This window comes from Grampus griseus (genome assembly GCF_964374135.1).
Source record: "Grampus griseus genome assembly, chromosome: 2".
NCBI classification, from domain to species: domain Eukaryota; kingdom Metazoa; phylum Chordata; class Mammalia; order Artiodactyla; family Delphinidae; genus Grampus; species Grampus griseus.
The window spans coordinates 146,769,582-146,783,029 of record NC_139018.1 but is presented as its reverse complement, the minus strand read 5'-3'; the positions used below and the strand labels follow the sequence as shown (position 1 = coordinate 146,783,029).

General features: G+C 43.8%; 1 protein-coding gene across 5 annotated transcripts in view; it reads right to left on the bottom strand.

The window, feature by feature from the left end:
* PCSK6 (proprotein convertase subtilisin/kexin type 6) overlaps positions 1–13,448 on the bottom strand; it is a gene marked incomplete at its 5' end in the record, with an annotated part of 190,494 nt that overhangs the window by 112,276 nt on the left and 64,770 nt on the right. For all 5 annotated transcript variants that reach the window (XM_082649011.1, XM_082649010.1, XM_082649012.1 and 2 more), the window contains one exon: positions 11,979–12,067. In XM_082649011.1, coding sequence (XP_082505137.1) covers positions 11,979–12,067 — 89 coding nt within the window. The remainder of the gene's footprint in view (positions 1–11,978; positions 12,068–13,448) is intronic.

Genomic DNA, 13,448 nt, shown 5'->3' with positions numbered 1-13,448 from the left:
ACAGAGACCTTAGATCAGTGCTTGTGATCTAGCTAGAGCTCAGTAAGTACTGGTTATTCCTGCTTTTACCAGGATCCAGATGATATTTTACCTTCCTTGTGCTCTTCTGCACTTTGATACAGCATTATATATATTTTGGAGTTATCTGGACTTATTAGTAATGTTCTAGCAAGCATATTATTTTAAATACATAATTTGGACAGTTCTACTACTTTCATTCGATTTATTTTTATGTGATAAAACATGTAAGAAACATGCAATTCTACAAAGAAATCTGGTAGAAAAAATTACTCCATTTGTATAAACATATAGTCAAACTTTTAGGAGCCCATCTGTGGTGATTTTAAACCATAACCACAAGTCTTTGACACTTTTCCGTTCAAAAGGTGCAGCCTAATTTCTCTCCCCTTGAGTGTATGTAGAATTCATTTCTAAAGAATAGAGTATGACCTAAGTGACAGTATGTTACTTCTAAGACTAAGTCATAAGAAAAACATTGCTGCTTCCTCCTGGTTCTCTCTTTGAATCACCTGCAATAAGGGAAGCTGGCTACATGCCATGGGGACACTCTAAGAACTCCATGAAGAGATACACATGTTGAGGAAACAAGGCGTCCTGCCAACAGCCAACAAGGAACTGAGGACTTTAGCCAACAACAAAGAAGTGACCCATCTTGGAAGTGGATACTCCAGTCCCAGCCAAGCCTTCAGACTACAGTCACAGCCAAACTCATGAGTGACCCTCAGCCAGAATCACTCATTTAAGCCACCATCTGTGCTAGATAACAAACGTTTGTTTGAGTAACTGTCATGCAGCAATAGATAACTAATACACCATCTAACTGGTAAAGAAACAGAAACCATGTTTTAGTGTCAATAATGGCAGAGTAGCTTCTATCACACTAACTCGTCTAAAAGTAATAACTCTAAACCCTGGACTAAATACTTATTTAAGAAAACACCACCTTTTTAAGGGCATTGGAAAGCTACCATAAGAAGGCAGGGGCAGGCAATTCAATTCTTAAAAGAGCAACAATACTGGGTATGATGTGAGTTTATACTTTTCCTCTGAGGGAACTCCCCATTTCTCTTGATGCAGAGAAGCTAGAACTCCATCAGAAAAATGCAATCTTATTCTCCTGGGGAGTCGTGGGATGGAGTCTGGGATTGTTAGAGCAGGTGGAAATCGAGAGAAATCCTAGAAAGGAGAGAGCTACGGAAGAGGACATACTGAAACTTCCCTCAAACACTCAGCTAACCGCTGGACTAAACACGTTTAGGCAACTCTCTAAGAAGTCCAGGAGGAAAGGAAGAGCTGGAGGCTGAATGAGTGAGTGAGCAGATGTTCCAGCTGCTGCCCATTGCAGGGCAGTCAATCTGGAGTTTGAGTCTTGCCAAGTTAGAGGTGTTGGCTAAACACTTCAGTCTTTCCGCTGAAATACCAAAAGGGTCACACTACCTAAGAGTAAAGATTATGTGCTTGGGCTAAAGGATTTTCTCTAAGGCTAAGGACAAATCAGAAAGAGATCAATCCTAAAAAAAAGGAAAAATCAAGCCTCCATAAGTTCAAACTGAACTGACTGCAAGAACAAAACTCAACAGTATTCAAGGATAATAGGATCAAGAGTCCCCACAATGTAGCATAACAATGTCCAGTGTACAATAAAAAATTACTTGACATGCGCAAATGTGCACGTTGTAAAAAGAAATATCAATGATTGAAAACATACCCACATTCCCTATTTATCCCTCCCCGCACCTTTGGTATCCATAAGTTTGTTTTCTATGTCTGTGAGTATATTTCTGTTTTGATAAAAAGTTCATTTTTATCATATTTTTAAAAATTCCACATATAAGTGATATCATATTTGTCTTTGACTTAAAATTGGAAATTTGGGATTAACAGGTACACACTATACATAAAATAGATAAACAACAAAGACCTACTGTATAGCACAGGGAACTATATTCAATATTTTGTAATAACCTATAATGGAAAATAAGCTGAAAAAGACGTATATGTATATCTGTGTGTATAAATACACACACATATGAATCACTTTGCTGTACACCTGAAAAACAACTATACTTCAATTTTTAAAAAAAGAAATGGGGCGGAGTCAAGATGGCGTACTAGAAGGATGAGGAATTAGTGGCTCCGCACAACTAGGGCACCTACCAGGCACCCATGGGGGACCACGGACACCTAAGGGGACGGGAGGAACCCCCAGCGACCGGGCAGGACATGGGATGTGAGGGGAGTGAAGGGGGAGGTGAAGTGGAGGCAGGACGGGACTGGTGCCCCTGAGGGGTGGCTGGGGGAGGGGAAGAGATCCCACGCCCGAAGGGGGAAATTAGGGAACCACGGGGAGGGCAGAGGAACAAAAGAGAGCATGGCCAGGTTTCCCCTGCCCACTTGGGCTCCCGGGAGCCTGCTGAAATCCTGGGCCTGATCCTCTGCCCACCTAGGCCCCCTCCAGCCACGTGGGTCCTAAGGGAGTGGGAGGGAGGGAAGGGGGAGCAAAAGTAAAGGCCAGACCTCCGGGACCGGCAACCCTGAGCAGTGGCTGGGGGAGGGGAAGAGTTCCTACACCCAGCGGGACCCACCCATGGTTAGGGGTCCCGCGGCGAGGGGGCAGATCCTGGGGGAGACGGCGGGGGAGGGGCGTGAAGGAACGGAAGGGAACGCGGCCAATGCTTTCCCCGTCCACTTAGGCACCGGGAAGCCTGCTGGGCTCCCGGGCCTAATCCTCTGCGCTCAGAGCCTCCCTCCTGCCATGCAGAGCCCAAGCCTCGTCCCTACACCCCCACTCAGGCCCCTACCTCTACACTCGGAGATGCCCTCTGAGACCCCCTCCAGTGTGCTGGGCCTAAACTCCACCCACAAACCCTCACTCAGGGCCCTACCTCCAAACTCTGGAACCCCACACTCCAGAGGCCCTCCTTTCGACTTGCTGCCTCTCCCCTTTCACTCAGGTCCTAAGCAGAGGCCCCACCCCACGCTCAATCATCACCCCTCCCACCCGCCTAGGTCCTGCCCCACCCTAAACCCCACCCCTGCCTAAGTTCCACCCCCCGCCCCCCCCCCCCCCCCCCGCCTAAACACCCCCATAGCCAAGGCTTTTTTTTTTTCTTTTTTCCTCTTTTACACTGGGATTCTGTTTTACCTTGTTGATTCACTGTTGTTGATTCTTTTATATTTTTATTTTTCCTAATAAATCTTTTATTCTTCTAATTTTATTTTACTCTTTATACTTTGTTAGTGATCTCTCCTTTGGGCTTTTTGCCCCCACCCACCCTTTTTTTTTCTTTTTTCTGCTGTGGTTTTATTTCACTTTGTTGCAGCTGTTTCAATTATAGTTTTATTTTTCCTAATATATTTTTTATCCTAATTTTATTTTTTATTATTTTTTTGCGGTACGCGGGCCTCTCACTATTGTGGCCTCTCCCGTTGCGGAGCACAGGCTCCGGACACGCAGGCTCAGTGGCCGTGGCTCATGGGCCTAGCCGCTCCGCAGCATGTGGGATCTTCCCGGACCGGGGCACGAACCCGTGTCCCCTACATCAGCAGGTGGACTCTCAACCACTGCGCCACTGTTTTTTATTGTTGATATTGTACTGCTCCTTTCTTTCTTCCTTTTTTTTTTTTTTTTTTAACGTGCCATGAAGCTTGCCAGATCTTGGTTCCCAGGCCGGAAGTTAGGCCCGAACGCCTGTGGTGGGAGCTCTGAGTCCACACCACTGGACTAACAGAGAACCTCAGACCCCAGGGAATATCAATTGGAGTGCAGCCTCCTGAAGGTCCTCATCTCAGCACCAAGACCCAGCTCTATCTAACTGCCTGCAAACTCCAGTGCTGGACGTCTCAGGCCAAACAACCAGTAAGACAGGAATACAGCACCACCCATCAAAAAAAAAAAAAAAAATGAAGCGACAAAAAACTATGTTACAGATGAAGGAGCAAGGTAAAAACCTACAAGACCAAATAAGTGAAGATGAAATAGGCAACCTACCTGAAAAAGAATTCAGAGTAATGATAGTAAAGGTGATCCAAAATCTCGGAAACAGAATGGAGAAAATACAAGAAACACTTAACAAGGATCAGGAAGAACTAAAGAGCAAACAAACAATGATGAACAACACAATTACTGAAATTAAAAATACTCTAGAAGGAAACAGTAACAGAATAACTGAGGCAGAAGAACGGATAAGTGAGCTGGAAGATAAAATGCTGAAAATAACTGCCAGGGAGCAGAATAAAGAAAAAAGAATGAAAAGCATTGAGGACAGTCTCAGAGAACTCTGGGACAACATTAAACGCACCAACATTCGAATTATAGAGGTACCAGAAGAAGAAGAGAAAAAGAAAGGGGCTGAGAAAATATTTGAAGAGATTATAGCTGAAAACTTCCCTAACATGGGAAATAGTCAAGTCCAGAAAGCACAGAGAGTACCATACAGGGTAAACCCAAAGACAAACACGCCAAGACACATATTAATCGAACTATCAAAAATTAAATTCAAAGAAAAAATATTAAAAGCAGCAAGGGAAAAACAACAAATAACATACAAGGGAATCTCCATAATGTTAACAGCTGATCTTTCAGCAGAAACTCTGCAAGCCACAAGGGAGTGGCAGGACACGTTTAAAGTGATGAAAGGGAAAAACCGACAACCAAGATTACTCTACCCAGCAAGGATCTGATTCACATTCGATGGAGAAATTGAAACCTTTACAGATACACAAAAGTTAAGAGAATTCAGCACCACCAAACCAGCTTTACAACAAATGCTAAAGGAACTTCTTTAGGCAGGAAACACAAGAGAAGGAAAAGACCTACAAAAACAAACCCAAAACAATTAAGAAAATGGTAATAGGAACACACATATCAATAATTACCTTAAACGTAAGGTAATTATTAAATGCTCCAACCAAATGACATACACTGGCTGAATAAATACAAAAACAAGACCCATACATATGTTGTCTACAACAGACCCACTTCAGACCTAGAGACACATACAGACTGAAAGTGAGGGGATGGAAAAAGATATTCCATGCAAATGGAAATCAAAAGAAAGCTGGAGTAGCAATTCTCATATTAGACAAGATAGACTTTAAAATAAAGACTATTACAAGAGACACAGAAGGACACTACAAAATGATCAAGGGATCAATCCAAGAAGAAGATATAACAATTGTAAATATTTATGCACCCAACATAGGAGCACCTCAATACATAAGGCAAATGCTAACAGCCATAAAAGGGGAAACCAACAGTAACACAATCATAGTAGGGGACTTTAACACCCCACTTTCACCCATGGACAGATGAACCAAAATGAAAATAAATAAGAAACACAAGCTTAAATGATACATTAAACAAGATGGACTTAAATGATATTTATAGGACATTCCATCCAAAAACAACAGAATGCATTTTCTTCTCAAGTGCTCATGGAACATTCTCCAGGATGGATCGTATTTTGGGTCACAAATCAAGTCTTGGTAAATTTAAGAAAACTGAAATCGTATCAAGTATCTTTTCCAACCACAGTGCTATGAGACTAGATACCAATTACAGGAAAAAATCTGTAAAAAATACAAACACATGGAAGCTAAACAATACACTACTAAATAACTAAGAGATCACTGAAGAAATCAAAGAGGAAATCAAAAAATACCTAGACATAAATGACAATAAAAACACAATGACCCAAAACCTATGGGATGCAGCAAAAGCAGTTCTAAGAGGGAAGTTTGTAGCAATACAATCCTACCTCAAGAAACAAGAAACATCTCAAATAAACAACCTAACCTTACACCCAAAGCAATTAGAGAAAGAGGAACAAAAAGACCCCCAAAGTTAGCAGAAGGAAAGAAATCATAAAGATTAGATCAGAAATAAATGAAAAAGAAATGGAGGAAACAATAGCAAACATCAGTAAAACTAAAAGCTGGTTCTTTGAGAAGATAAACAAAATTGATAAACTATTAGCCAGACTCATCAAGAAAAAAAGGGAGAAGACTCAAATCAGCAGAATTAGAAATGAAAAAGAAGTAACAACTGACACTGCAGAAGTACGAAGGATCATGAGGGATTACTAGAAGAAACTATATGCCAATATTATGGACAACCTGGAAGAAATGGACAAATTCTTAAAAAAGCACAGCCTTCCAGAGTGAACCAGGAAGAAATAGAAAATATAAACAGACCAATCACAAGCACTGAAATTGAGACTGTGATTAAAAATCTTCCAACAAACAAAAGCCCAGGACCAAATAGCTTCACAGGCAAATTCTATCAAACATTTAGAGAAGAGCAAACACCTATCCTTCTCAAACTCTTCCAAAATATAGCAGAGGGAGGAACAGGCCCAAACTCATTCTATGAGGCCACCCTCACCCTGATACCAAAACCAGAAAAGGATGCCACATAGAAAGAAAACTACAGGCCAGTATCACTGATGAACATAGATGCAAAAATCCTCAACAAAATACTAGCAAACAGAATCCAACAGCACATTAAAAGGATCATACACCATGATCAAGTGGGGTTTATCTCAGGAATGAAAGGATTATTCAATATATGCAAATCAATCAACGTGATACACCACATTAACAAATTGAAGGAGAAAAACCATATGATCATCTCAATAGATGCAGAAAAAGCTTTTGACAAAATTCAACACCCATTTATGATAAAAACTCTCCAGGAAGTAGGCAGAGAGGGAACCTACCTCAACATAATAAAGGCCATATATAACAAACCCACAGCCAACATCATTCTCAATGGTGAAAAACTGAAACCATTTCCTCTAAGATCAGGAATAAGACAAGGTTGTCCACTCTCATCACTGTTATTCAACATAGTTTTGGAAGTTTTAGCCACAGTAATCAGAGAATAAATAGAAATAAAAGGAATCCAAATCAGAAAAGAAGAAGTAAAACTGTCCCTGTTGCAGATGACATGATAGTATACATAGAGAATCCTAAAGATGCTACCAGAAAACTACTAGAGCTGATCAATGAATTTGGTAAAGTAGCAGGATACAAAATTAATGCACAGAAATCTCTGGCATTCCTATACACTAATGATGAAAAATCTGAAAGAGAAGTAAGGAAACACTCCCATTTACCACTGCAACAAAAAGAATAAAACACCTAGGAATAAACCTACCTAAGGAGACAAAAGACCTGTATGCAGAAAACTATAAGACATGGATGAAAGAAATTAAAGATGACACAGACAGATGGAGAGATATATCATGTTCTTGGATTGGAAGAATCAACATTGTGAAAATGACTATACTACCCACAGCAATCTACAGATTCAGTGCAATCCCTATCAAACTAACAATGGCATTTTTCACAGAACTAGAACAGAAAATTTCACGATTTGTATGGAAACACAAAAGACCCCGAATAGCCAAAACAATCCTGAGAAAGAAAAACGGAGCTGGAGGAATCAGGCTCCCAGAATTCAGACTATACTACAAAGCTACAATAAACAAGACAGTATGGTACTGGCACAAAAGAAGAAATATAGATCAATGGAACAGGATAGAAAGCCCAGAGATAATCCCATGCACATATGGTCGCCTTATCTTTGATAAAGGGGGCAAGAGTATACAATGGAGAAAAGACAGCCTCTTCAATAAGTGGTTCTGGGAAAACTGGACAGCTACATGTAAAAGAATGAAATTAGAACACTTCCTAACACCATACACAAAAATAAACTCAAAATGGATTAGACACCTAAATGTAAGGCCAGACAGTATAAAACTCTTAGAGGAAAACATAGGCAGAACACTCTATGACATAAATCACAGCAAGATCCTTTTTGACCCACCTCCTACAGAAATGAAATAAAAATAAACAAATGGGACCTAGTGAAACTTAGAAGCTTTTGCACAGCAAAGGAAAACATAAACAAGACGAAAAGACGACCCTCAGAATGGGAGAAAATATTTGCAAATGAAGCAACTGACAAAAGATTAATCTCCAAAATATATAAGCAGCTCATGCAGCTCAATATCAAAAAAACAAACAACCCAATCCAAAAATGGGCAGAAGGCCTAAACAGACATTTCTCCAAAGAAGATATACAGACTGCCAACAAACACATGAAAAGATGCTCAACATCACTAATCATTAGAGAAATGCAAATCAAAACTACAATGAGGTATCACCTCACACCGGTCAGAATGGCCATCATCAAAAAATCTACAAACAATAAATGTTGGTCAGAGTGCAGAGAAAAGGGAACCTCTTGCACTGTTGGTGGGAATGTAAATTGATAAAGCCACTATGGAGAACAGTATGGAGGTTCCTTAAAAACTAAAAATAGAACTACCATACGATACAGCAATCCCACCACTGGGCATATACCTTGAGAAAACCATAATTCAGAAAGAGTCATGTACCACAATGGTCACTGCAGCGCTATTTACAACAGTCAGGACATGGAAGCAACCTAAGTGTCCATCGACAGATGAATGGATAAAGATGTGGCACATATATACAATGGAATATTACTCAGCCATAAAAACAAATGAAATTAAGTTATTTGTAGTGAGGTGGATGGACCCAGAGTCTGTCATACAGAATGAAGTCAGAAAGAGAAAAACAAATACCATAAGCTAACAGATATATATGGAATCTTAAAAAAAAATGGTTCTGATGAACCTAGGGGCAGGAGAGGAAAAAAGACACAGATGTAAAAATCGACTTTAGGACGCGGGGATGGGGAAGGGTAAGTTGGGACGAAGTGAGAGAGTAGCACTGACATATATACACTACCAAATATACAATAGATAGCTAGTGGGAAGCAGCTGCCCTGCACAGGGAGATCAGCTTGGTGCTTTGTGACCACCTAGAGGGGTGGGATAAGGAGGGTGGGAGGGAGACAAAAGAGGGAGGGGATATAGGGATATACATATGCATGTAGCTGATTCACTCTGTTATACAGCAGAAACTAACACAACACTGTAAAGCAATTATAGTCCAACAAAGATATGAAAAAAGAAAAAAGTGAAGAAGGCATTCCATAGGAAAAAGAAAAAAAAGAAACATACCCACAAATGACTTAGGTATTGGAATTAGTATAAAAGACTGTAAAATAACTCATAAGTATGTTAAAGAGTCCAAAGTAATATATAGGTATAATGGGTGAAGAGAAGTGAAATGTAAGAAAAGATTTGAAAATATTAAAAGAAAAAAAAAAAAGCCAAATGGACATCACAGAACAGAAAAGCACAATATCTGAGTAGAAAAGAAAAAAAAAATCATTTGGAATCAACAACAGATTGGACACAACAAAAGAAAGGATTAGTGAACCTGAAGAAGACAGTGCAAAAGAAATTATCAAATTTGAAGCACACAGATAAAAAAAGATTTTAAAAAATGAACACAGCCTCAACCTGTGAGGTATATCAAGCAATCTAACAAGTATAATTGGTGCCCAAAGAGAAAAGAGAGGAAACAGGATTGCAAAAAGTAATTTGATTTAGAAAAGAAGTAATATGAATAATTACCCAGGAGGTAATTTGATTTAGAAAAGAAGTAATATGAATAATTACCCAGGAGGAAGCACAGCTAACCCCAAGCTGGAGCAATATGAAAGAAATTACACCAAGGGACATTATAGTCACAGACAAAGCACAGATAGAAAAAAAAAAAAAAGTTGCCAGAGGAACAAATCACGTTACATAAAGGGGAACAACAATAAGGTAAGTATGACAACTGACTCATCATCAGAAACAATGGATGCCAGAGACAATGGAATAGCATCTTTAAAGGGCTGAAAGAAAAACATGTCAGCCTAGAATTCTGTGTTCAGTAAAATTGTTTTCAAAAATGAAGATGAAATTTAGATAAATTTCACCTAAAAGCTAAGATGACTTCTTGCCAGCATACCTACATGTAAAGAAATACTAAAATACTAAAAGAAATTCTCAGGCTGAAGAAAAATTGAAGCCAGTCAGAAGAAATATGAAGCCAGAAATAAGGAAGAGCACTGGGACTGATAAACATGTAGGTAAGTATATTTCTTTCCGTAAGTATTTTAAAGCCAACTGTTTAAATAAGAATAAACATTGGGTTTATAATATACGAAGTAAAACACAAAAACAACGGCATAAAGAACAACAGTGAGTGTGAACTCAAATAATGTTTTAGGTTTATATACTATACGTGAAGTGGTATAATATTAATTCCACATAGATTGGAATAAATTAGGATATCCATTTTAATCTCTTGAACAACAACTTTAAAAATGAAAAAGGTATAAAAAAGTAGAGCTCATGGTCACACCAGGGGCATCTCAGAGAAATTCCCTGCTTTGTGTCAACATGTGGAGAGAGAAGCTATGTTAGAGGTGCCTGAAGACTGCCCTGTCCAGAGGTGGGCTTGGAGGGAGGGGCAGGAAGAGGTGCGGCTGCCTGTATTGAGAGGCTACAGCTGTATGCAGCAGCCTTGGAGACGTGGCTGTTACGGGTTCCCTGGGTCAATGCCAACCTCAAGCCCACACTATGTCTCCATTGCAAACCCAACCCCATGTCACAGACAGTTTATACCCGTTGTCCAAGGACACAGAGCCAGTGGGTGGTGGGAGTGGAACTGGTACCCAGGTCAGCCAGAGAGACTTCTCGTGGCTCTTCACTCATCAAGAGCTCCAAGGAGAACTTACACATCTCAACGTAAAAGAACTATCCACAAAGAAGTGAGGCCAGGTGACAGTCTCCTGATCTGTTCTGCAGGACACGCCCTTGGTGGTTAATGATGGCTGGTTAAATCCCAGCCACTTCAAAGGTTTCCAAGGGAAACAGCAGGCAGAGGGTCCTAAATAAGTGAAAGTTGGGGACCCTATTTTCAAAACTCAAGAAATTCCCCAAAGACTCGTGACCCAGAGTTCTCCATCTTGTGCTGCTCGTAGTAGAGCTGAGGGAGCTAAACCACCTCCACAAAGACAAAGCAGCAGAGAAGGTCACACCCCAGGAAGGCATCCCAGCATGGCCATCAGTGTGCATGTGAGCACCTCCAAACCGAGAGCCAGTGCCCCAAGGCTAAGTAGACGGTCGAGGACAATTCATTGCCCCGGTCACACCTGCTCAGTGCCAGCTCAGTGATGCGCACCTACCAGGCACTGCAGAGGACTTACTGACTTACTGTCTGCCAGTCTGAGTTGTCAATCTGCCAGGCTCAGGGGGCGGGGGCAGGGGCAGGGGCGGGGGGCATGGAAGACGTGTGACTCTGCTCTAAAGCCCCATCCTAACAGAAGAAGCTTGACTCACAAATGGAGAAACCAAACAACAGAGCCAGAGACACCCAGGGTCAGTCGTGCTCCTTAAAGGGACCTGGAAGGCTAACCTCCCTCAGTAAACAAGACGAGGGGGGACACCTGGATTTGGGGAGCACTCCGTGGAGCAGAGAGGGCGTGAGAGGCCATAAGTCATGGGTGGACTGAGCAGAACAGAGCAGCGGGGAGAGGTTTTTGGGGTGAGGCAAATGTTACCAGCTCGTCATAAACAGGGGAGACCGGGCATCTCCGGGGGACACTATGACAAATGTCCTCTGGCTAAAGCCGAGGGACAGGGCAGGAGCAGTGGGCCAGGATGCTCGAGCGGGAGTTGGGGCCAAGGAAAGGCCTTCGTCCCAAGTGAAAACCGTAAACCCTGCTGGGAGAGTCAGAGGGAGGGCAGGATGGGCAGCAGGAGGGGACCCAGGCGGCCTATTAGGACTGGTCTGCTTGACAGCGGTGAGTCAGCAGCCGGACCCACAGGACCCGCGGAGGCTTTTCAGGCAAACCAGTGAGCAACACCTCTGCCTCCAGGCCCCTGGCAGCGTGAGGTCAGGCCCAGGGTCCGACTCGGCCACCGAGGCCAACGGAAGTGCCGCTGCTGAGACTCGCAGGAGGGACACGTGCAGTACCCCTGCCCCAGGCCCGAGCCCCCAGGCAGCACACTCCTGGGCCTTACCTCCGATTTTTGCATTGTACGCGATGCCCACGATGCAGTAAGAGTTGTTGGCTGAAGCGGCGACCTCTCCCGCACAGCGAGTACCGTGTCTGAGGCAAAGGAAAAAACGAAGTTAGGACTCCGCCAGCACCTTGCAGTGGGTTCAGCCCTGCTCAGCTCTCCTGCAAGAAGAGTCATTATCCCTAAGCCCGGGGAGGATGCTGAAGCCTTCTCCCCACATCCCTTCCCATCGCCCCCCGCCCTCTGATGGCTGCTCCGGGAGGGGCATCAAGTGGGCTTTTGCACGGGCCTGGACCGTCCCGTTCCCCACCCCCACCCCGCACCCCGTAGGCTGGCAAGGCCTTCCCGCCGCCCTGCAGACACGATGCTCCCGCATCAGGCTGAGTCTCCTGCTCCGGCGCCAGGGGCCCAAGCATCCCTCCTCCCAAGCTCTGCGTCCCCGCGACTGACAACACAGCGTAGACGCCTGCCTGGCTGCCGAGCTGAAGTAAGAACACACGAGACCCTAGATCCTGTGTCCTCTTGTGTCCCCCTCCTCCCACCCCATGCTCCCCTCGGGCAGCCCCCCCACCCTTCCCACGGCCATTGCAGCAGGAGCCGAGGAAGAAAGCTCGAAATGGAACACTCAGTGGCAGTGGACAGACTAGGAAGAGGCCACCTGAAAAACAGATCGCTCCCCTCGGGTAATGACCCCGTTCTGCAACATGCTGCACCGGGTCAGTTCCTCCAGCAGAAGCCAAAAAATACCGGCGAGTTTAAGGAGCATATCTCTGAGAAGAGTCCACAGGGGATCAGAATCACTGAGTCAACTTTAAAACCACCTTTGAAACTAGTCCAGGGCTCATGCATTAGCCCTGGGGAGGCAGCCCTCTGTCCTCTGGACCTCGTGCGCCCACAGCCAGGGCTGCTCCCAAGTCACGCAGCCCACCGTCCCACTCAGCATTCAATCCTGCCCTTCATGGATCACTGTGCAGTGTCTGGATTATCCCTCCTGGCTCCCTGCACTCGGGGCTGGGAGACCAGGCGCCCTGCACCACTGGTGTGCTGGTGGCTGAGTGGGAAGGGCACCTGGGGACGTGAGGCTGGGGCCTTTGCAGGCTCCCTGGAGCGCTGTGGTCCGTCGTGCTGACTGCGTCTGCCGGCCGAGCCTCCCTGCACGGCACCCTGTGGGCACCAGGATTTGAACCCCAGAATCAAATCAACCACAACCTAAGATATTATGGACGAAGACACACCTTGGCAAGCGTCGTGTCAACAGTGGAGAAGAAAGGGACTTCCCTGGTGGCGCAGTGGTTAAGAATCCACCTTCCAATGCAGGGGACATGGGTTCGATCCCTGATCAGGGAACTAAGATTCCACATGCATGCCACAACTAAGAGTTCACATGCCACAACTGAGGAGCCCGCCAGCCACAACTAAGGAGCACACATGCCGCAACTAAAGGAACTGGTGAGCTGTAGCTAAGACCCG